The sequence below is a fragment of the Xiphophorus maculatus genome, chromosome 2 (assembly GCF_002775205.1).
Source record: "Xiphophorus maculatus strain JP 163 A chromosome 2, X_maculatus-5.0-male, whole genome shotgun sequence".
Lineage (NCBI taxonomy): Eukaryota > Metazoa > Chordata > Actinopteri > Cyprinodontiformes > Poeciliidae > Xiphophorus > Xiphophorus maculatus.
Genome location: NC_036444.1, coordinates 20,120,968 through 20,145,771, shown reverse-complemented (window position 1 = coordinate 20,145,771; position 24,804 = coordinate 20,120,968). Strand labels below are relative to the sequence as shown.

General features: G+C 38.9%; 1 protein-coding gene across 1 annotated transcript; it reads right to left on the bottom strand.

The window, feature by feature from the left end:
* Positions 1-397: 397 nt before the first annotated feature.
* Positions 398-21,026, bottom strand: LOC102224549 (zinc finger protein AEBP2-like). The gene is made up of 9 exons (XM_005796274.2): positions 20,430-21,026; positions 19,147-19,357; positions 17,385-17,492; positions 16,809-16,995; positions 15,171-15,295; positions 10,494-10,561; positions 4,686-4,799; positions 3,575-3,604; positions 398-2,282 (listed from the first exon to the last, which is right to left on the bottom strand). The coding sequence occupies exons 1-9, from the start codon at positions 20,918-20,920 to the stop codon at positions 2,276-2,278; spliced, it is 1,341 nt and encodes a 446-aa protein (XP_005796331.1). The 5' UTR covers positions 20,921-21,026; the 3' UTR covers positions 398-2,275.
* Between the last annotated feature and the right edge of the window lie 3,778 nt (positions 21,027-24,804).

Genomic DNA, 24,804 nt, shown 5'->3' with positions numbered 1-24,804 from the left:
ATTTGTTTGGCGACACTTATTGTTTAAAGCAGAGTGCAACTTTTTCTTTTTAAAGATTTTATTGGCTCTAGTGACCTTTATTTGACAGTGAATTGACAGGAAAGAGGGTAATGAGAGAAAGGGGAAGACATGCGGCAAAGGTGGCCAGGCCGGGAATCAAACCTGCGACAGCCGTGTCGAGGACTAAGGCCTCTATATGTGGGTTGTGCTTAACTCCTGTGCCACCACAGCACACCCGAGTGCAACTTTTTCAATAAAACTTTGATGTTGTGTTTTCCAAGTGGCTTGACAGACTACTTATTATCTGGGGTCCATGTTAATGATGGACGCAAAGCAGAAAAAGACATTAGCACTGTTTAATTATGCATCACAACTTGTGGTTTTATCACGAGATTAATATGTTTTCCTTTTATTGTGCAGACCCGGAGAGCTACACACCAAAAGACTCGGGACTTTTAATTGCATCAAAAAGGAGTTTGACGACACTTTCCAGATTCACAAACATTTTAAAAACCATGCAACATTTCCCTTCTTCACAACAACACGCTTTATTGTAGTGCTCTCTCACATGAAGCCTAATTGAAACAGTGCAATTTGTGACAAAAAGAGAAAATGTTTGAAGGGATGTAAACAGGTTTGCGAGGCAGCAGTTACAAGAATCAGCCAGGACGTAAATTAGCATCAGGAATGTATCGAGCTTAAAGGTGCTGCATGTACATAATACGTATATCAATTAAAATTTTTTTAAATGGGATCAAAGTCCAGTTCTACCATCAGTGTTTCTATTCGTTCCTCTGTTACAGCAGGTCGGTGAAAACACAAGAAGAAAGGGCTTGCTGCAAATTTTCCAGGAAAACAGCAAAAAATAAAATGTTAATTTTTTTTATGTCCTTTGCAAGAAACATTGGAAAACTGTTCCTTAGAATAATAATAAAAACAGAAAATCCATTGATGTTATAATAGCACCAGTTTGAAGGAAAACATGGTAAACAGACCAGGTTTTTTTTATTCAAAAAACAACCACATATACAGTGAGCCCTACAAGCATTTTTAATTAGCACCATAAAGTTTTGCCTGCAGACCACTGCAAATATTAGGAAGCTATTAGAAAAGCACACAAAAACAACGGGGTGCCGACAAATCCTCGGTGCTCGCTCCCCGGAAGCGGTGGAACGGCACCTGAATGCCTCATTATATCACATAATGGAATCCTAAATGAATTTTGCATGTGTGAGCACACAGAGTTCATGATATGCTGAAGAGCGAACCTCTCTCTGAACTCCGTTTTGTTTCTTCTTCTTCTTGTTTTGCAGGCATGTTCACCACGAGAGTGACGGGGGCTCTGCCCTGCCGGCCCAGTTATTAGCTCTTCCACAGCACGCTCCCAACGCTGCTCCGCTAATGGAGGCCGAACAAGTGAGCCAGCTCCTCCGACGCACACACAGGAAACTAATGCTCTAAAAGTGACCACCGCGACGATCCTTTGTAACATCTCGCATTTACGTGTACAACATCTGTCAGATTATAAACACACACAGTCCAAAAAGGGACGACGACAAACAATAACCAGCTACTGAAGGCTGACATAGTGGTATTTAAAACTCTACAATATACATGTGGAAGTACAGGTGAGCTGTGGTGAGTTCAGCGTTTGTCATGTTTATGGTTTCCTGTCAACAAACTGGAAATAAAAATACAAGGAATTGTCCCGATAACTTATTGCTCAGGCGTTGGTTTGTGTTTAAGGAAGAGGCATACACACAGGTAACAGTACTGACTTCAGGAAGTATAAATAAGACCACTGGTTACGATTCAATGCCACATGCACAGCATAGTTACACTTAGCAATGTTCAAATACGCCTTGGATCCCCATGTCGAAAAGCACAACGAATACAGTTTTTACTCGAAACCTTCACAGAAATCCACACCACATCAGCGTTTTCATCGTATAAAAATAAGTTAGAAATCTGGATAAATATTTTACACAAAACTGTAATAAAATATGTTGAGGCTATACGCCAGTCTTAAACTAAGAGGATTTTTTTCCCCCCACATTATTGGGGTTGTAGGCTTGCTTAAAAAGAAGAAGAAGAAACAGCTTAAGTGAAGTTTGTGATAACTAAAGACATTTCAGGTACACAAAACTAAGTAGCCAGCCTCCATTTGTTTTCAAAGCCAAGCCTCAGCAGAGACTGAAGAAGAGCGCCCCCATCCTGTATGGATCAACGTCCAGTCGGTGACCAGCCCTCAAGTCTGGACTCTGCAGAGGAGGTTCTACAGGCTGAGGACGAAAGCACAATGCCGTGGGATTAGCTCCTCTCTGCTCTTTGTCACAAGAAAATAACACTCATTTTACTTATTTTTTTTAAAAAACAGCTCGCTGCTGGAGCTAATGCTGCACAGACATTATGGGTTTATTATTAGATAATAATAAATAACATGATCTGATGTTTGGGTTGGATAAGAGGATCCAGAAAGCCACAGCTTTATAATGACTATTCCTCAGTCAAAGCAGAACGACAGGCCAGTTCTGTAGATAAAAACGATGGATTTTTAATCCAACAAAAAGGAGAATCAGAATAAAAGATAAATATTAATCCAAGTTTATAAATTAAATGCGGGAAGATTGAATGTGTTGAACACCAGATTACATTCACGCTACTTTTACAGCATTACCGTTTCACACATCTTTGATTGGCTTCTGTATAACATTGCCATCAGACCATTTCTGCAATAAACTTAGCAAAAATTTCCTTTAATAAGGACACAGTAGTAGACGTTGAACTTGGACAGGATAAAATTGCTGTTTTATCCTGTCCAAGAGTCAAATTCATGTGTCCCACCATGAGTTTGCAAATGTTCACCACATTTTAAAAATCTCAGCGTTAAGGTAAAGGACTGCTCACAACGAGGAATAAACACGTCGACTGAAATCAGTGACGCAAACTCCATTTAATGATGTTTAAAGATGTAAGATTGTAGTGTGGTAACAGTAAATAAATAAATGATTTAAGAGTTTAACACAAAAGCAAATCACAGCTTATTTCTTCCCCTCACAAAGTTTCAGATTATTGTAGTTTATTTTTAAAATATTCAAATAAATAACTTACTTTGAAATAAGTAAACCATCTTATAACATGGTGCTAATTATATTTCCAGGAGTGGAAAAATAAATAAAATCTAAGAGTATTTTAATCTGACCTGGAAATTTAAAAAAAAAGAGAGGGAAATGCTGGGGTTTTTTCTAGATTTGTTTTCCAGGAGGAATTTATTGTATTAGATTTTCAGTGTCACTTTAGGCTTTTTCAAAGAAATTCTTTTTTTAATGAGATTTACATTTTAAATGCCTCTCGAAAAGATTTTTACTAGTCATTTATAGTTTTTAAATGTCAAACCTTAAATTTTACCGAAAATCTTTGATCCATGCGTTTGTAATTATATTCATCTTTATTGCTCTATATGTGCAGAGAATGCATGTAATAACATGACTTACACCTTCTCTATGATGTCATCTAAATCCTAAAAACTAAAAGCAGAAAAGCACCGCCTGTTTGCAGAAGCAGTTCGACTCACCTGCGCTTCAGTCGCTTTTGAGGAAGAGCTCTGGAAACAGAAAGAAGAAGACAACTGCTTAAAAACTATCTGTACTCCAGTTGATTTCACTCTGACACAACTTCTCCATCCAAACAGTTAAAAGTCTCACAAACTGCATCTGGCAGCTGATCTCTTTCCACCCGTCCCATCTGCATGTCCAGGGTTGCGCTTACAGCCGCAAGTATGGACCAAACGCATTTGTTTTGAAATTGTATGCACTGGTACAACCTTGACATAAATTGTCTGGTTGCTGACGGTTATATTCAGCTATGAAACCAGAGTCCGTCAGCAGCCCCTGCAGTTACTGAGCCTTCAAGTCCAATTAGAATCAGTCGGCCCGGGTGCGGATTAGCGGGCTACCGAGCCGTATATCTCTGGTAAGATGACCAGTCTGTTATTCTACGCGTGTTGTTCCTCTTTTAGGGTTCGATTTTAACCTTTTATGGCTTTCTGTGCCATGAAGTAAAACTTGTTTTATCATCTCAGTAAAGAAGTCTGTAGGGCTTACGTAACCGCTCCAATCTCAACATCTGGCCTGATGTGCAGTGGGAGATTTTAAAGAACGATAAGTGGAGGCTGGAGAAGAAATACTACTACTGAACTCTTGCATTTTTATTTCATTTTTTCATGATGCAACACTGATTAAAACTGCTTATCATCTCTCTGCCGGCTGACCAAGTGGAGTCATCTAATACTCAGTTTATAATGTTCCTTTTCATGGTTTCAGATATAAATGAATAAAATGAAAAGCAGCACTTTGATGTGAACACGGCCTGCTCCTGAACTCGAGGGCCAGCCTTCACCACAGGAAAAAAGCTGTTAAGTAGAGAAAATATGATATTCCTCCACGCTGCTCTCAAGCTAAGCGTTTAAAATCGAGACTTGGCGCCACCTGCTGGCGGAGTGTGAGTGTGCTCGCAGAAATCCAGCATCTGACAGTAATTCTCACAGATTAACTCGCAAAACAGAGTTGAGAGCTGATTCAGCAGTTTAAACACTCAGTTAAAAGAAAATGAAATGCCTTGATAATTTAAAAAAAAAAAAAAAACGAGTGCATAAAGGCAATGCTGGGGACGACGCGCATACTCACCGGTAGATGTTGGGATCCAACAACATGGCCGCGTCCTGCGGTAACTGGGATAAGTGCACTACTTTTGTCTTCAGCTGAGATCGCTCCGTTTCATTCACCCACACGTCAGGCAAACTGCACACAAAAAGAGAAACGATGACACAATTTATTAAGAAGAAAAGAAAGACAAAGTGTAGACACAAGGAGCAGTATGACTGTGATAAGAAGAAATTATGGCAGCTAATTTTCTGGAGACGGTCTTATAGTAACATGTTTATTATCTTTGTTGTAGGTACACCTCTGTAAGCTACGATTTTTAAACCAATTAAGCCAGTTTTGGGTTTTTTCTCACTTTCTAAATCCAAATAGAATAAGGTCACGTTTAAAACGACGGGGATTCATTCATAAACACTTTAGTACGTTCCTCCTCTGCAGAGGACTCTACCTACAACATTCATGACCTCTTTTGTGAAAACTGGAAGTGTGCGAGCACTGCCTTGGCGAACCGAGGTGCAGAAAAAGAAAGAGAGAAAGAAAGAAACAAAGACTGCACTCCCTCCTTTTTCCCTCCACACTCCCCGTCTCCACCTCCAGCGTTCCCCCGTCACGATGTGCGTCATCCCAGGAGCCCCCAGAGACGCACACACATGCACACACACTGCAGTAAGTTAAGCAGGCAGTCGCCCAGCCAGAATCAATCACATAGCTAGTCAGCCCTTTCAGCAGAACGGTTTGCAGACAGAGCTTCACATTCAACACAGGTAGAGGTGAGAGCAAAACTGAGACATGAAGGACAAAAGACTGGAGGGGCTGCAGAGAAGAAAAATTAAATGTGAGGAGGGGGAATCTAAATTGGTAAAATAAAAGTTGCAAATCATGAGTTGGTTTTTTTTTTCTTTTTTAAATACGGGCAAAACGTATGGAATCATTTCAGGTCCTGATGATTTCACCACGTCGCCTTTCCATACGTCGGCAGTTTTTTGTCGTTTCGTCCTCGAGGTCTTTGGGTATAAAATGGAGCCAATTGTTTCAAAGCAGCCATACATCAATTCATGCTTTATTTTGAACGTAACATCTGCCAGCAGGAGGTTTGATAACCCGACATGTTTTATAGGAGTCGGCCAGCAAAAAGATAATCAGAACCAAAAATGAATATAATACCACAGCTTTTCAAATAAAGTACAATTATATATGAGATTAATCAAAGGATTTCTGGTTTTTATTTTATGGTTTAATCGCCATAATTCTTAAAAATACTTAATCATAACCAACATAAGTAAATGATTGAAGCACGTGGTTTAAAATGGTTTGTTTTTCCTTTACAAAACAGAAGTAGGGAAGGGAGAAAGTAGTACTATTAAAAGGATGAAATGGGAATAAGAACAAACTGTGTTAACGTGAATTTTGTCTGACCAAGAAAAAATACTTTATGAATGTGAAATTGATGCAATCTTTTTTCTCCTTCAACAAATAAAGTAATTAGAAAAAGGAAAAACACTTGTACTTTCGCTGTAACTTGGCTGATAATTATTTGACATTAGTAGTGAGTACTAGACTTCAACACTGTGAGAACTGTGTTAAAACAAAATGAAAGTAAAAACATTAATCGTCTAAACCTCAAAAGTTGTGAAACAGCAAGCCCTTCAAAATGTACGTGCAGACCCTGAAACTAGAAAGAGATTCAACACAAAGTGCGGCAGATGCTGGTTAAAAAGAAAAGCACAAACTACATCCAGCTTATAAATCATAAGGGAGACATGGCGTTTACATCCTAAAGGATTAAGGAATATTCTGAAATAAATAGCTCTGGTAAAAACTTACATCTTCCCTTTAATGGAGGGGGGGAAAAAGGAGGAAGTTTTTTTTCACTCCATCCTCTGTTGTCTACGCTTCCTTTCAAGTAGAAGTTGAGACGAGAGACGAAACAGTCGCTTTCAAAGTAGTTACAAAGTTTACATTAGCTTTGAATTAGCCGTGTTGCCCAGAGCAGAACGCTGTGTGACAGAGGAGGATTTGAGGAGCAGCAGCGACCCAGTAAACATCTTTGTGGTTCTGTGACTGAACTCTCACATGCGCTCCAGTTCCTCCGCAGACGGAGCAGAAGCCGAGCTGCGGTGCTGATGAGTTATTTTATTTTGATGAGCGAGTCACACAGAGGAGCTGAACTGGAGAGTTGTTTAGGCGTCTGTGGTCACTGTGCAAAACGGGTCACACTTCTGCACGCTAATGTACACAACCATATTTACAAAGACTTGAAAGTGACGAATAATCCACACAACCACAATGAGAACTGGTGAATTTGTCTCGCTCCTTAGAGGAGGTGCCATTTGGCTCCCTTCTTTATAAATAACCCGCACCCTCTGCCCCCAAAAAAACTCCACACCATGAGACTGTGTTTATAGGAACAATGTATTCATCCTTAAGTTGCATCTGAAATTACTAAAATCTTAAATTACTTTGTATAAGAATTGGCAGGAATGACTGAAGATCTGAAGTGAGCTGCAGTAAACAATGAATAACAATCTCAGAAACGAATGCGTTTAGGCTAAAAAAATGCAACAAAAAAAGGGTAAATTATCAAATATTCCCGTGCAAAGAAGTGATGTCCAACTTCAACGAGTAACATATTAGAGAGCTGAAACTTATCCCTGTAAGATCTAGAAAGCAGCTCAGTGTGTGACCAAAGTCAGGGGCTGCATCCTTCGAAGGTCCACTGAGCCACAGTGATGCAACAAAGGCTGTTCAAATTCAAACGCTCCTCCAAAAATGCTTCCTTCTTTCTCCTAGATTTGAAGGATGGATCCAGCGAATCATTGCAGGCTGAACGGGAGATTTTTATTCTTGTAAACATGGCGGACAAAGTAGGAGGTAGAGCAGGAGAGGACCACAATTTTAAATAAAAGTATATCAGAATCTTGTAGTAAAGAAGTTAAAATCTTAAAGCAGTTGTGTTGCTCGGCTTTTGTCTTTTGCATAAAGGTGCATTTTAGTATAATGCAAGAAAAAAAAATTACATAAGTAATTGTGACACACAACGATGTAAAAGATGGAACTGTTCTTTTTCCAAGAATGGCTCTAATTGAGGTTTGAGGCATTCGTAGCCAGTGACCGTGTATTCCAGTGTTTGCTATCCAGCAGCAATCAACACCATGCAGGGGAATCCGTTCACTCATCCATCACAGATTAGACAGCAATTACAGCTCCCAGTCTCTCCCAGCCTTCCCACTCTTCTTCCTCAATGAACCACGGGTGAATAGGGTTCAGGCTGGCTCATGTTAATCAGTAACTCATTTATCTAAACTGAGTTAATGAGTGTCAGTCAGAATGTGAATGGTTCGCTCCGGCTTTAATAGACATGACTTGGCACATTCATGCAGTTAATGATTGACTCGATGACTGAGAAGCACACACACACACACACCAATTCACCCAAATGAAGTGTAGGCATTAATACGGAGTTCAGCGCAATGCTGGAGGAGAACTAAACAAGACGCGCGGTGGAGTCTTGGGTACTTTTCCAAATCCTTCAACACAAACTCCTGGAGATACTGTAATGACTATATTGCTTTACTTTTGGAGTTTTAGCTAATAATTACTTTTAGTTAGCTAACTATTACTTAGGAGGACTAAACGTAGAGCCCTACAGTAGTCAACAAAATGCTGACTGATGGAAATGTCGCACCAGTTTCAGAATCGACTAATTTTAGCAACACAAACGCAGAAGCTGCTTTTAAAAAATCTTAATATGTTAACAGAACTCTGTTACAGCTTCTTCAAAGACAACAATAATAGCAGCAGCTAAAATAAACAATGTAAAATTTAATTCTCTGATTAGTTTTATGTTTAGATATTTGATGTAACTTCTTTTATTTTTACATGTTAAGTGGATGAAGTAATGACCTTAGCATTATTCTGCAATGAGCCAAAGGTAGTCAAAATCAAGGTTATTTGCTAGATTAAAGGTAATTTTTTAAAACAACCTTAGTTTGAGCAGGTATTGTACATAGTTTTCATACAGTCCACATTTCTGTACTGAAATGTTTTATTGGTCTGATGCAATATTCTAATCTTAATGTCGTGATTTACTACAGTTACTGTCAATCAACAATGGCCAGATAGAAATCATGTATATTTAATGCAATTATTAAACATTTTTGTATATTTAGAAGATCTCTTCATTGTTTTTGTGCGCAAACTTGGCAAATAAAGTTGATTCCGATTCCTTAGGTTTAAAGGAGAAAATCATCAGCATTAACAGAAAAAAGGCTTGAAAACATCAGTGTGTGTGTAATGTATATAATGTGTTTAATAAATTGAGATACAGAAATAAATGAACTTTTAAATAATATTCTAATTTAATGAATGTGTCAGTATATTACTCATTTCATTCGGCCTAACCTTATTATGGCTCTGCCTCATTTTAGTTTTCCCTCCCGTTTCTTTCGTCACTAAATGTTTCACCAACAGTCTACATCTTTACTGTTATTATCTTCCTTATCCCCAGTTTCTGATTGTCTCTCCAGAAGAATAAACTTTCCATAGTTACCTAAATCCCCACAAAATATCATAAAAATGATTGTTTTCTTTGCCCTTGGCCATCATTGTTCCTTTTGCTTTTATTTCTTAATTTCCAAAGCTGTACTGTGCCTCCTTCACATTGTTGTCTTTCCATCTTCCCCTAATATCACCCCTTTCCCCTTATTGTCCTTCCATTTCAACAATGCCATCCTTCTTCTTCTGCCTCTGCTCCTCTCTCTCTGATCTCCTTCAGAGGCTTTGCTGTCAAACCCTTTAATGGAAATGTAAGAGGGCTGCGCATATGCTGGCATCTTCCCTTGGGCAAAAACTCTGCAGAGAATCATTGTTATGTGAAACTCCTTCTTCACGAGAGCATGGTGCCAAAACTGCCTGTTCTTTTGCCTGACTGATTTACTGATCTCAGCTTTTGTTCTCTCAATGCTCACCTCCAGGGAAGCTGCGCTAAAATGGGAATAAGAAGTGGGATTCAGATGATAACTGGGTGGTCCCACTAGGCTGAACAAAATATGGCCTGATGGATGAACTTCATCTTGAACTAGAAACTTATCCAAAACTTGTGTGGATGTTTGTGCATAGGTGCTAATTGACTCTTCAATAGATTTTAGTTTAAATCATATGAAGCCAAGTCTTCTCTTTAGCTGAAGTTATACTATGGGAGTAGTTGTAATTTATTATGAACATTCACACTGTGATTCAAAGCGTGTCAATCAGCTGGCGAGACAAAGCTGTATGATCTCAGACTCTCTGAAATTGAATCCTAAATTGATTGATGGAGACATTATTCAACAACAAATACAACTTAATGGATATTTAGAGGCATCAAAATGATGTCTTTCTTCCTGGGCATTTTCAAACTGTTCTTTATACAAATAGACTGTATATTATTTATAATAGGAAAGCTAAAGCTGTAGCAACAAAGTTGGGGAGCAGACGTCTGCTCTCTGTCACAGGATCGGCTTAATTTGAACATTTTTAGAGCCATTTTAAAGCATCAGATTCAGGGCTACGACCTCTAGAATAGATCATCACTACTTCAGTGATTTTAGCTGCACTAACTACGCTAATCACTAACATAAAACATTAAAGATTGTTTAAAATACAAGCAATGCAACAAGGTTATTTTGTTCCAAAATAATAGAAACTGGGACTCCTAACGCATGAAGTTTGAGGCATGAAATTTACATCAATTGCTGTCTCTTTAATATATTTACCCATTTTCAATCTGTACTAAGTCAGCAAAAGATTTATTTATTTTTGACAACAGAGTAAGAGAAAAAAAGTCTTGCTCACATGTCTTCAGGTGTCCAGTGTAAAAGTACTTTCACCTTGCCAGTTCCCTCTTTCCTTTTGGCTAGCACCTGCATAGAAACAGTAAAAAGAAAAAATGAGCAAGGACAACACATTAACCTAAATTTAACAAAATCACATTTTATTTTAACATTCAGCTCATATAGTGCTAGAGCCATGTGAGACAGAGAAATGTTGCAGTTTTTGCTTCCTGTTTGGTCTTTGGGGAGCAAGTTTCAAAGATGCATCCCTTTCCTGACCCCTTCTGTGCAGTGAGAAATAAGAATAAATGCACCAAATATTTCAAGGCCAACCCTCATTACGCAGTGGGGTGTTGCAATAATGACAAAAATATCTATCAGTCTTTTACAGTATATCATTACTACTATTGTTATTGTCTTTTTTTGTATAATGTTTTTAACATTTCAAGAACTTTTTTGTGTGAATCTTCATACCTGATGCCGCTGTTGCACCTGAATTTCCACTTTGCAGGACGATAAAGGCTGCTTCTATTTTCAATCTAGTAATAAGTATTTAATATCATTAACACACTAAATACTGATCTCTACTAACTTCACTAGAGTCAAGTAACATCTTCATTGTTGAAGTCAAAACAGAATTGCATATTTTAAATATTGAGGGGTTTTTTTTAAGATCAGTTTTCCATAACTGTTTGCCCCTTTAATGAATAACATTTCGTCCATCATGCTGTGCCGTTTAGAATACTACTGGCTGGGAATTTACAAATATTTTACAGGGTGAAAGAAAGGCTGGAAAAACAACCAGGAGAGTCAAAAATAGCCGCAGATATAATATTTTGCGTCATTTGGATTTTTGTCCTCTTTCAGAGTGTCTGTTTTTAGGATAGTGAATGAGCTCACGTGTGAAGAACTCGTCTTACGCACATGCAAATTTTAAAATATGTTTTACTCCTGGGAGTTGGCTGATGGAAATGAGGCTTGATTTGAAGCGAGACACAAAAGACTCAGCCTGGTCCACTTATGAAGCTACACTCTTTGTATTTTTTTTTTTGACAAAACAGAACATAAAGTTCCTTTAAAGTATCCTTCGTCGGTTTAAGAAGTCCCAAACACTTAACTGTTAAAACAGATGGATAATGTGCAAAGTAAAGCTAGTAAGTAAAGCTTTACATCTCGACCTACGTACATCCAAAACATAAGTCCTTAAAATAAATTAAACAAACTACAACAACTAATTGAAGAATGCAGACTGAAAGCAAAGCAGCAGAAGCTAAATGAAACAAAACAAAAAAAAACCCAAACATCAACAATCAGAAAATCCAGCACAGAGAAAGAATAATCCCACATATTTTTAGTCGTGACTCAGGTACTATAGAAGACTTTGATCTGAAGACCATAGAGGTGCAGGGAGTGCATGGACTTCATGGGTCATTGGTGTCAGAAGGAGGCATGTCATTTACTTCTTTATAGAACTAGAAGAACAATTTCATATTAAATCCTGAGTGGCAACAAGCGAAGGTACACAAGAAGTATGGCAATGTAAGCAAGATTAGCGTCTGTAAACATTCTTGCAGCCGTAGTTGAGGTTTGTCCAACGTGATGGACACATTTTTGTCTGTTTTCAACGGGACTGAGGAATATTAATAGGAATATGAGCAAATCTGTTTTAATACAATCTGTTAGGGCAAAATTAAGATTCTAGGCATTAGAGTAGTAGAGTAGTGGGTTTTGTAAAGTTAGCAGGCTTTCGGGGATATGTAGGTCTGTGTCTCATCAGCATAGTTTTGATCAGACAAACCTCTACAGGTGGCCTAAAGGAAGGACATATCCTTGAAATATATATTTACTGGTCTCTATGTTTAGTAGAGACCAGTAAATTCTGTCATCAATTCTGTCATCAAGAATAAGAATCCAGCTTGTTTTAATTCAGTGATTTATTAATGTAAATTTTTTTTAAAGTACTAGCTCCACTGGAAGATTATGTCTCTTATAACAAGACAATTTTCCCATACTATAAGTGAAATAATCTATCGATGGTACTAGACTTAGACTAGTACCATTGAAAACAAGCTCCTATATTTTGCTGAAAAGTTACTTACATATTAGTTTTGACTTATTTCATGTATGGTAAGTTATGTATTTTCACTGGAAACTAGACCAAAAATATTTGGTAAGACTTAGTGTTTTTGCGGCGTAGACTAATCTATGCTGCCGTCTTCTTAGAAGTGTCTCAAGTACTGTAGAGGTTACTAAGGAAACCAGCTGTTTTATTGCACATTTAAGTAAAACACAAAAGCTGGAATTATATAGTTCTCTGAAATGAAGTTAATAATTACAAACAAAGGCTACATTAAAAAGGTTCCATGCCTGTGTTTGTTTAAGCTGGAGAAAAAGAAGTGGACTTGTGTTCTGGCAGAAAGACGTGATTTGTGAGCCGAGTGGTCTGATGATTCCGGTTGGCGCTTTAAGGGGCAGATTTTAATCCTCTAAAAACTCACAAAAGAGCAGTAAAATAAAAAAAAAATAGGGGTAGAGGCAGTAGGAGTACACAGGGAGTGAACAGTAGATATTACTGTTTCCAAAACAGGCAGTAAAAAAAAGAAAAGTGCAGAGCAAAAGAGAAGGGAGGGCTGACTTGCTAGAACTGGGTGCCTGTCTAAAGTCAAGGGGTCAAGATGTGGATGACGCAAATCGGTAAAATAACAAAAATATCCCATCATAAACATGACTGAGTTAGTGTGCCAGGTCAACAGGTCCGTTCGCCAAGCTCCACAGAACCCCCACGGCTTTGCTCCATCTCCCCAGGCTTGGGAAGGCCCAGTGGGGCCCGGGTTCTGGAGGAGCACTGCTGCTTCTCACCACAATCCTCCAGAGGTTAAAGAGAAACAGTACGTATGCCCAACGCGTCAGATCTCCTTCCGACTTCCATGACCCTGACCCTCACTTAACCTCTCTTTTTTGTCTCCTCTGCACCCTTGTTCGTTAATTTGAGTTTTTCTCCTTCACTCATTTAAATTATGAAATTAATTTACATTTAATGAAATTATGAAATACATTTTCATAAATATATTTACAATTTTAACATGAGCTATGGTGGATTTTGACATGCGTCACATGAGCCGTTGCCCAGAGTTTCAATATAACAAGACAGACAAGCACCATGATTAAAAAATATATATTCATTTCTCTTTTGTGACCTAAATAAACAGGTTTAGAAATTGCTTCAGTGCATAGCGAATCAACAGATGAGCTGTCAGTCAATGAGCTCATATCAAGTTAGCCTGTGTCGCTAAAAAAAGTATTTTTAACTGCGCCCAAACAGGAAATTCGAAGAAATTATGTCTTCATAGCAGAATTTTGACAACAACCCCAACTATTGCCACTTGGAAACAATCATTTTAAGTTTGTCCTTTCAAAGAAAAAGCTCAACTTGCACAACAACTGAACATGATGTACAATGACAGATTAAACTTCAGCTTATTCTGTGTTGATTCATAGATATGTTTAGATTATGACAGCAGATAAATGACTGGGGTCGCTTATATGCAACTGAACAAAAGCAGTTTGTCAATAATCAATTTTTCTAATTTTACCATACATTTCACCAAAAAGCAAACCCACTTTTAAAGCAAAAAGTGTAAACAAAAATAGACACCTCTTTAACAGAACTAAAGTGGTAAGTAAAAATAAAAACAATGTATTCGTCACACCTTTCCCATCCAATGTTTCTATAAATCCAACAATCAAATTAAACACAGATTTTAAAATCTCAGTCAGTTAAGGAGATTTTTTTTTCTCCTGCACAAGTGCATATATTCACCACTGGAAAAAAGGGCCAAAAACATTCACAGTCCATGAATTATGCATAGAATAAGAAACGCATAAAGACAAACGCACACGCACACACATACACAAAAAAAAAACAATCCCAACTGTCCCTGCTATGATTCAGAGAAAAATCACATCCAGCCAAAGGGGCCTTTTACAGGTTCAGTTCAAGTGCACAAAGAACTACAAATGGAGGGAAACTTTCACAAAGGGATTCCTGTCACCCTCTGCTGGACAACATAAATAGCGTCTTTTGGAAACACTGAACGTAATATGGAGGGAGCAACAATGATAGTTTATGATGAATTAAACACTTCACACATGGAAAGATTAAAGCAAGGTCACTTTACAGCAGTAAAAAAGAACATACACATGTACAATGGGAGGTCTAATTTACTGGACGTTGAACATAAGTGTTACGTTGTGGTCACCATGAAAATCTTTTTAAGTTTTAGGAGATTGGACAGTTGACACTTATTAAAACATCGGCTTTCGATAAAGCACCAAATTACTTTTACTCACTTATACCAATAAGAAATCTGAATCACTGTAGCACAAACCTCCTTTAAACATATGCATGCAAGTGGTAATTAAAAATAAACCATACAGATGCAAACTGGCATATAAAAAAATAATTGTAAAATAATTTTCATATTTTGAAAAATTCTCTACATAATAAATAAGTAAAACTGTATGCTGAACCCAGTAATAGCGTCCTACTGTTTAGGAATTTTTTTTACTCTTCAACACACGTATTACTATAGAAGATACTCATGTATTTAAAGGAAGACATTTTAGAGTTATTTACTTCATAAAAGAAATGCATTTTATTTCGCAACATTTAGGAGACATGGCAAAATATAACACGTACCGTGCTGTGAAAGACAACGCTGTGACCATTTCCCCCACTTTCGATGTGAGTGGTGAGGTTGAGACAGATGGCCCTGTGACGCAGCACATCCATAGTTTGGACATCAAAGAAATCCTGGGGCCTCGCTGACAAGTTGGAAAGACAAATTTTAGGAGAGGCAAGTTATGCAAAAAACAAATGGCACTTAAAAGATAAATAAAAATCAGCACAGGTCAAAAAATGTTGGTAGTAAAATGTAAAATCAGCATAACTGTGTACATAAAGACATACATTAGAATCATCTTCTGATCTACCTCTAACTTAAAGGGAGCTGTGGATGTGATACAATACATTTAATGGTTGTAAAACTTTGTTTTGTTTATTCATCTCAGCATCCACCTAAACATACCAGGTGGAAAGAAACTACACCTGAAGTAAAAACACAAACAAATCATGTGCAAGTAAAAAGATGCCCTGTAGCCCTTTATGTCCTACATTTAAAATGGATATAAAGAATATGTTTTGCTTATTTTAATTGCACGCAGTTCTTTAAATGTCCCGTGAGTAAATGTATTTGCCCATATATCCATAACAACTGGAACTTCAATGTCTAGCAAGTTATTTTCGTAATTATTACGGTAATTTCACCCCCGCCATACAGGGAGTGGCTCTCTCTTCATAAATTACCATCTAAATGTTGGATGGAAAGCGCAACATATCAGCTTTCAGAAACAGTTGAAACTTTTCAGATAGTGCAAAGTGTGGCAGTATTATGGTACTGCAAATTTGGCTGGATCGTAGGCACTCCGCTTAGGACTTAAAGGTTTAAAACCCTTAAATTACTCAAAAAACAGACAGAATACAAAAATGTTTGCTTTTTAACATTATTCAAAAATTAACCAATCTTTAATTCTTATTTCCATTACAGACATCTGAAAGGAAAGTATGTCATAACAAGAATTACGAATGTATTTGTAAGTAGGTGCAGCGTCAAAACCATTAACGGAGAATGTGAAGTCGGTGGTCCTGTTAAATGTTAAAATGTCTCGCCAAAGACAGAGAAGGAGACATCAGTTTGTGACTCTGCACATGTGAGACGACTGCAGCAGTTCAGGAAAAAAAGACTGAATGAATATGAAGAACTGCTGGGCTTACACTGATGCTGAACTGTTTAAAACACACATGTCAAAATCAAGGTCTAGCATCCTGCAACTTTTAGACGAGTCTTTGCTTAAACACACCTGAGCCAAAGATTGAGGTCATCAGCAGGACTCTAAAGCTCTTGACTACATAGCAAGGAGGCAAGTTAGCCATTTCAGTCAGATGTGCTGGACCAGGGTCATATCTAATATTTGACTGATTTAAAAGTTTTCAGATGGACCAGAGGTCGCTTGTTTGGGTCAAACCAGACTTCAGGCAATCTTTTCACACCTGCCCTAATGAAGCCTGCGGGTTACTTAGCCTGCGAGTGTACACTCACTCATTCATTTGGTGTGAATTATTCACTCAAAGTGAACAGAATAAAACACTTTTCCCTGACAGCAAACCGTTGATGCGTGGGACACTTTACATACGTCAATCTATACTCCAAGACATAACTGAGGAAAAAAAAAAAACATTTCAAAACAAGTTTAACTTGTGTGTTTGTTGGATACATACGTAGAGACCACCTGCGTTTGTTCTTGAGTTTCTTCCTTTTGTTGATTCCCGCCTTAGAAGGTGAATCCTCCTTTAGTTTGGCCTGGCTGGACATTTTGGAAGAGCTCTGCTGGCTGAAATGACTGGGGACGTGACGAGCCAACCCTCCTTGAGAAGCAAAGCTGGCATTGCAGCCACCCACTACACACTGCAACAGAAAAGTAACAGCAGGACAAAATTAGACAAGTACGTATGTATTTGTATATAACTATAACTTTAGACGGCTGGCCAGCAGCTAAGGGCCAAAAGTTGTGGTTTTATCAAAAGTTGTCTATTATCTTTAATGCCAATAAGTGACTAAATAGCCAAAGAAAATTCACATCCTCAAAAAGGACAAACTATTGCTGAAGATCACATTAAATTATCTTAAAAGATCACTAAAACAATATAAATATGTTTCAGCTCCAGTTTTTCATTTCTCGTGACCTAAATGTCAGAGGTGAGGTGATTTCCACATCATAAATAAAAGAGAGATTTCCTGAACAGGAGGAAATTCTCCAACACACACCGCCACAAGTGCATTGGTTTCCTTCCTACCTTGAAGGGTTTATCTCCACTGTGGGTCAGCATGTGTCTCTGCAGCCAACTCTGGCTGGTGGACGGTGTGTTATACACCTTGCAACCCTTCCAGAGACAGACGAATACCTGCGAAACGGACACAGAGACAGAGGACGAATTAGACCAGTAGTCGTGATATTCATGCAAGGACTAACCTTTATTCACTGTAGTCTGTTAATTTCTCCTGAAAACAGCAGGAGGTAGAGGATGTCCGGGAAGTTTTTGGATCTGCCTAATATTGTTTTGAGACAAAGACAATCACAACATTTAGCCACTGCAACCGTCGCCTTTAGAAGCGCAGTGTCTTAATATTTTTTCATTAAAAAGACAATGAATGCACTTGCGCGAACAACTAATCTGAGAAACAACAATGTACTTTAAACATAAGGATCATTTTGACTTGCATAAAAATGATTAAAAACAACAAGAAATGAATCTGATACCAGATGTTTTCAAATTAAAGATTGAGCGACATTTATCAAAAATTGGTGTGGATCCGAGTGCAAAAATCATCTTAGAACAAGTTAAATGTATATACACTTAATCCCCGCATAAAAAAACGTCCATGGCAGGAAGCAATGACCTGTTATTTACCACATACCATCCATCCCTTCATTCCCAGCCTTCTCTGCACAGTCAGTTTTTAATATTGCTAAACAGATGATTGTTGGGGAAAAAAAAGAGAAAAATAACTTCCTTCAGGTTTTAGAGCGACAGCAATCACCTTGTTCTTGTCTCCACCTGACAAGGTTTCGGATCCATATTAAACACAAATCGCATTAAACCAGTACAACATTACACAGTGTAATAGGGACCCTGTTGCTGATCCAGAGGAGAACCATCTCCCTTTCACTACTTCCAAAGCAAAGCTCCAGCATGTTTGAATGGAGGTATCCCAGTCTGTATGAAGAGCACCTCATGTTTTTCAGGCAGTCAAATAAATACGTAAGAGTATAATTTTATTGTTTTCTCCGGAGGTCTTCAACAATATTTCGGTTAGAATAATAAGTTTAGACATCCTTTGGCACCTCAATACAACCAGCTTCTTTAATCCTAATCAAAAGATTTATTTGACAATTCACCTTGCACTAAAAAGATCATCCTAAATCCTGCACTGTTTATTAAACACAACAGATTGTACTCTGACAGCATTATTTGTCCTGCTCCGCAGGTTGACGTCAACATAAACTAGCGGCACACCGTTGCTGGATGTGAGCATATTTGATGCTTTCCTGTTTGATAATGAACCCTGACATGTTCACAAAAGAGGATCAAGCGGATGCAAACTGCATTTTTAAACAGGAAAAAAAGAAAAATAACAAGCATTATTAGTATTCCAACATGTTTCCTAGTTAGGTGATGGCTTACAATGGCAACAGACTCTCCCAGCTCTTACCTAAGAGACTGTTATGCTAGCTAGTGAGCCCTACCTCATACACAATTTAACACAGAGTCTCTAGCAGTAAACAATGTTATATAAATTGCTGCCTATTGAAGCGCTACAGCCGTTTTCTCAACTGTGCACATGACAAATTCTTATCAGTGGGAAAATTACAACCGGTATATGGACCAACACTAACATGCAGCAAATGTTTGGCTCTGTGCTAGGTCTGTGCACCGTCAGAGTCAAGCTACAACAACAACAAAAAATAATAATAAAATAAGTACACCAGCGTGGAAGGGTGTCAAACCGAATCAAGATTGGAGACTAAGCTCCTTCAAAACTTTAAAGTCTACAAACCCCTCCTCTCTGGCCGTCTACATGAATTCCCCTGATGTGCTCTGCCAGGTCCGGGCTGGAGTTGAAGCACTGTGGACAGCGGTCCCAGCAGCAGGTGTAAGCCATCGTCTTGGTCACAGAAGATCTGGCGCTGCTCTGGCCGTTCAACAGCGCAGGAGTGGAGCGCCCGCTGGATCCTATGCTCTCCATTTCTATGGTGGTGCTGCAGACACTGAGTAAGAGGAGAGAGCAGGCTGGTTGGAAAGAAATGCTTAAGGAGTGTAGTCTGATAGTCATAAAATGCATATGGATCAGGTTTAGCAGACATGAAGAACAGGTGCAGATGCTGCTTGCCGAGTTACGTAATCAGCATGAGGAAAAGCCACTGGAGGCCGGGAGAGATTTTCAATGCATGCCACATCAATTACATGCTACACTTCTGCAAATCTTGACAGAAATCAGAAGCATGCAGGTTCTCCAGGGTTGTCACAGAATCATTTAATAACACAGTTTAATGTTAAAGTTTGTTATCCCTGGACAAATGCCAAAGCATTTCAAACAACTGAAGTAAATGAATCTTTCACCGTGGTTGCATAATCTTTTACAATGACGGAAAAACATCCTATGTTTGAAACTAATTGCTTTTGGAGAAAAAAAAAAATCACAGATGACACAAAGGTTGAAATAGTGGTGCTTGAGCATTTCTCTCTGGGTAATCCAAAGGCAGTCCTGGGTCCTGTCTGATGTACTCCCCTGCTGGGCTCACCTCACATGTTTTCTGCAGAACCTAAGATTTAAGTTTGGTCCCACTCAAAGGTTGGCTTTATGTCTGGAGAACTGTTCCTGTAATGATTTGGGAGTGTGACTTGGAACATTGCCCTGCAGAACGAAATTATGACCATTTACTGCTAGGGCCAAGGCCTATGGCAGAAAAACGGGCCCCAAGCATCACAGATCCTCCCCTGTACTTCACAAGCATGAGGTGCTCATTATGACCCACCTAGAGTGTGTGCGTGTGTGTTGCCAACAGTATTAAAAAATTAAAATTACACAGCGCCAAATAAAATACTTTTAGCAGCCTTCACATATTTTGATTTGTAACTTCTCATTTAGTATTTAATATTTCTCCCCTTTGAATAAATATACTCAAATTACAATTAATGATTTTTCTACATCTTTCAGTGATACAACAATATAAAATGGATTAAGTTATTGATAAGATTGATTAGCGAACAAAAGAAAAACTATTCAGCTGACGGGGAAGGAAGAGTAATACCGCCTCCCAACCCGTCCATCAAGCCCACCTGTCCTCGGAGTCTATTCGGCTCAGTGGTTCCCCGTCAGAGGATGACACCTCCAGACTGGAGCGCCTCTTGTCCCCCAGCTCCCCGCCGCTGCCCTTCTCACCATCTTCACTAGCAGATGTGCTCTTTTCACAGTCTATTCCCGAAGACCGGCTATCGTCATCTGGCTCCTCCTTGAGGGCCTTCATAGTGATTTCGCCGTTCAGTTCGCTGCTATTGTCCCCCAGAGTTGGTTGTGACCGCGGTCTCTGCTCCGGCTCTTCGTGAGCAGCTGTTGCTTCCTGGGTGACCGTTGGAGCAGCGTCCTCCTTGCCCACCTCTCTCGCGTCCACATCTTCCATTTTCGGCTCCGCGGCGCTGGCTTCTTTTTCTGTTTCCGGTTCGGTAGAGCCATTTTCTTTTTTCTCGCTGTCAGCTTCGTTTGTCTCGCCGGGTGGGACGTCGCTCCCACCGCTCAGGGCGGTCGTTTCCTCGGGATCCTCTGCGGCCATTAGTACCGTGAGCAAGAAAAGAAACACTTTCCGTATTAAAATTTCCTGGCACGGTCGAACGCTACGACAGTGGGGAGGAAGGCGGGGCCTGACCACAACGTCTGCTCTGTGATTGGCTAAGAGCTGCACAGGGAGGAGTCACGCTGTCATCATTTAAACTACCCATGTGTCTTCGGGTATTTATGGCAAAATGAGACAAAGTATTGGTCAGTTTTTAACTGTTTAACTCATACATCAGGTATAAACCACCTTTGTAGCGTATCATGGTTGGCGCACTTAATTCACGTCAAATAACTGAGCTTTTTTTTCTCGTAATTTAGATTACGGATTTTGTAGTTCTGCAGTTTTTAAGAACTATATACATGGCAAAGAATTAGTATTATATATATATATGGTTTTTTGTTGTTGTTTTGTTTTCTATTTTCAGAAACCCTCTTAACCTGTTTTGGTTTGTGTGTGTTAATAGCCATGTACACGATTTCTTGTGTCATTGTTGTTATTCCAGAAAAACATCTGGCCAGAGTCTCTAAATTTAGACCACACCTTTTACCTTTACAATTAACAATTAAAATGAACTTTTCCGTTTCCCTTTGGGATTAATAATGTGTCTTTGAATGGAATTGAAAAATGAATGAATTAAAGAATAAATCTTTAGTAGACCACATACTAACATTCAGGATAAGAACAGAATGTTATGGACACAAAGCTAGTTACCCAGTGACTCATTCCCATCTATGTGTTTTAATCAATGACAAAATCTCAGCCTGCAGTGGTCATGTCCTGGTAACTATAACCCATCAAACCAAACCCATACAACTCTTAGTATCTATAACCATCAAAAACCTGTTAGTTAATTTGTTTTTCTCACCATTCACTCCCATTGTCTTGATTATAAATTTTAATTCAAAAGTCTTCCTGTTAATACAGGATTTGAATGGGTTTTCACTTGACACCTGATAGAATAGCTGAGGTAGCTCTGGTAAGTGACCGGCAGAGGGCAGCACAGGATATTAGAGGCATGCACCTTCTCCTTGCCGGAGCGCTGACGTGCTGCTCTGGTTACAGCTGTTGATAGGTTTAGGCATCAGCTGGGTGGAGTTTCCTCCCTGAGCATGTGTGGTTTATACATACAATCTGGATCATGAGGATGCATCATGATTTATCATGACCATAAAGACCACAGGGACAATCAGGATTCCTGATTCAGGAACAACCAGCACCATCAGGACCATAAAATTCACAAGGACATAAAATTAGCGACCAGGACAGTCAATATTGTCAAGATTTATCAGAAGTCATCTAATCTGGGCCAAACCCGTCAGTATAGAAACATATTTGAGAGAACTGAGACAATTGTAAGATCATCTTTCACTTTCAAATTTCGCGGCAGCTTTAAGGTAGAAAAGCATCGAGAACAACAAAAAAGATATTGAATCTGAGTCACAACCACCTCATGGTGAACTCAGACAGCTGTGATGTAACAGCAAACAGTCGCTGATGGCTTCAGCCTCTTCATCTTTCAGGGCAGCTCTAATTTCAGGAAACCCGTCTTTCCTCTCCAATCAGAGAAAAGTCCTTGGATAGACGCCCAGACCCTGACCTCTGACCCTTTTGGGAACAGATGGATGTCTGAACTGTCTGGATGGGTGGAGACAGAACTGACACGCTACCTGAATGTGATAACGGCAGACTGCAAACGCATGACAAAACAGACATTTACCTCCGACACAGAGACAGTGACACAGGAAGCACCTCACTGCCTCAGACACAAGTTCTCTGGTTCAGCTCTGATTGGGTGGAACCAGATCCAGTTCAGAGTTTCAGAGATTTGAGGAAGCTTCAGATCGTAGCATGCCTCTCATTTATAACAGCTCTAATTATTCAGGAAAAATAGTCTGTTGCTGAATAAGAAAATGTATGCATCAGCATAAGAGCGCAGCTCAACCGTAGCCAGTGCACAATGGTATCAGTAATTACAACATTTTGTCAAGAGCAGAGGTGAGAGAAGCATCTTCTATCAACAGAAAAACTATCAATTATTGCAAATGCTACACATAACGTTTACAGTTCGCTACATGTATTTTGCTTTGGTCCACAAGATTGAATCCCTAGAGCACCAAGGAGGAAGAGTTTTACATCTTTATTGAAGCAAAAGATACATCATAAACCTTGTTTTAGCCAATAAAACACAATAAAAGTTAGAGAAATTAAAGCCCATACTGTCAGTTATCATTGACAATATGAGCTTTCCACTGAGTTTCTCTGGGTAGCCCATATCCATAAAAGACATCAAGTCTGAATGAAACAATTGCATAGAGTGCCACAGTAAGAAATTGTTGAGTTTTACCAAGATCTTCCATATGGTGTTGTGTTGAGGTGCTAATTGTCTGACATGTTAAGAGAAATTGGGGACTGTTTTCAAAACTCTCCTTAAGCAGTTAAAAAAAATAAAGAAAACTGAACTTTTACATCAAACAATTGACGATGCATGGAAAACCAAACACAAACAGTGAAGAAAAGTTTAAATCCTTATTTCTAACCTGATGCAGCTCAGATATATATTAAGCTTGTTTTACCTGAAAAAATGAAAATCTTTTATTTCCATCAGGAAACAAGACCTTTAAACAGGAAGGAGGTTTTATGTGATGCTGATTAATGCAGCCACTCACTTTGACTCATGAACATTTTATAACTCTGGAGGCACTGCTGTGAATCAATTTGATAAATGATAAAGGATTTATATATATATATGTTTTACAGTAGTTGTTTGGATCTGATCAAAGATGCAGCAGCTGAAGAGTAATAGAAAACCCAATCAGAACAATAGGAAAAAAACATTGTCAAGTTCCGATGCCAGAAAGATGTGGAAGAGATCCTCTGTTCGGCAGGTTTCAGTCAAAAAATCTGATGTTTAGTTCCTGCATCCATGGTCCTGAAGCCCAACCAGTCCTCCCATTACAACCCTAAGTTGCTACGCAGCTTCCAGATCCTGAAAGCAGGATGTTCAGGGTGGAGGACGAGATGTTCCTCCCAAACAGGGCAGGATGTGAGAGGGAGGAGGAGGTGTGATTTACTGTCCGCCTGGACGAGTGCCGGCCCAAAGATAAGAGCAGGAGGGAGGAGAGGGTGTGGAGCTGAACTCGCTGCTGTTCAGCACTTTTCTAAGTTCAGGAGCGGCTTGGTTTCCTCAGACAGCTCCCTTAGCTGTAAATATGTGACAAAACCAAAACAAAGTCTTTCTATAGATAATAACTGAAGAGCCAGACTCCAGTTAGAAGGTTATGATTCAGATGACGACAAGGAGATCAATTTAAATTGATTGTCACAGCTATTGTCTGTAGCTGCAGCTACCTGAAAACCTGAGATGTTGACATGTGTTGGTTCCTTTGAATCAGGACCAAAATTATTAGTTCACTGCAGCTTATCCACGAAAGTTAACAATTATTTCTTTATGCATTCATTTGTTTTTAATAAATGTTTTGTCGTTTAAATGATGCTTAAATTTTGCTGCGTATTATACATCTTGTTTTTAATGTCATATTTTCACCTCAGTTTCTTTATGTTCCTGTAAATACATCAAACCTTCTGTATCAATGCTAGTTTAAAAAGAAACGCGTCTTGCCCTCTATCACTGTGTGACTGTCATCTAATCCAGGTTCTGCTGATGCTACCTGGCTCTGATCATAATGGAGGAGTTACTATGTGCTAGTTCTAATCTCTGTTTATCTATCCAACCACTGATAGATTTAGTTCAGATTTTTTTTGTTTTGTTTTTCATGAAATTGCCATAATTGTCTCAGAACACTGTATCTGGGAGCAGAACCCGAATGGAAATGTTTTTTTATCCTGTAACCAAATCAGTCCACTTCTACAGTATACGACAG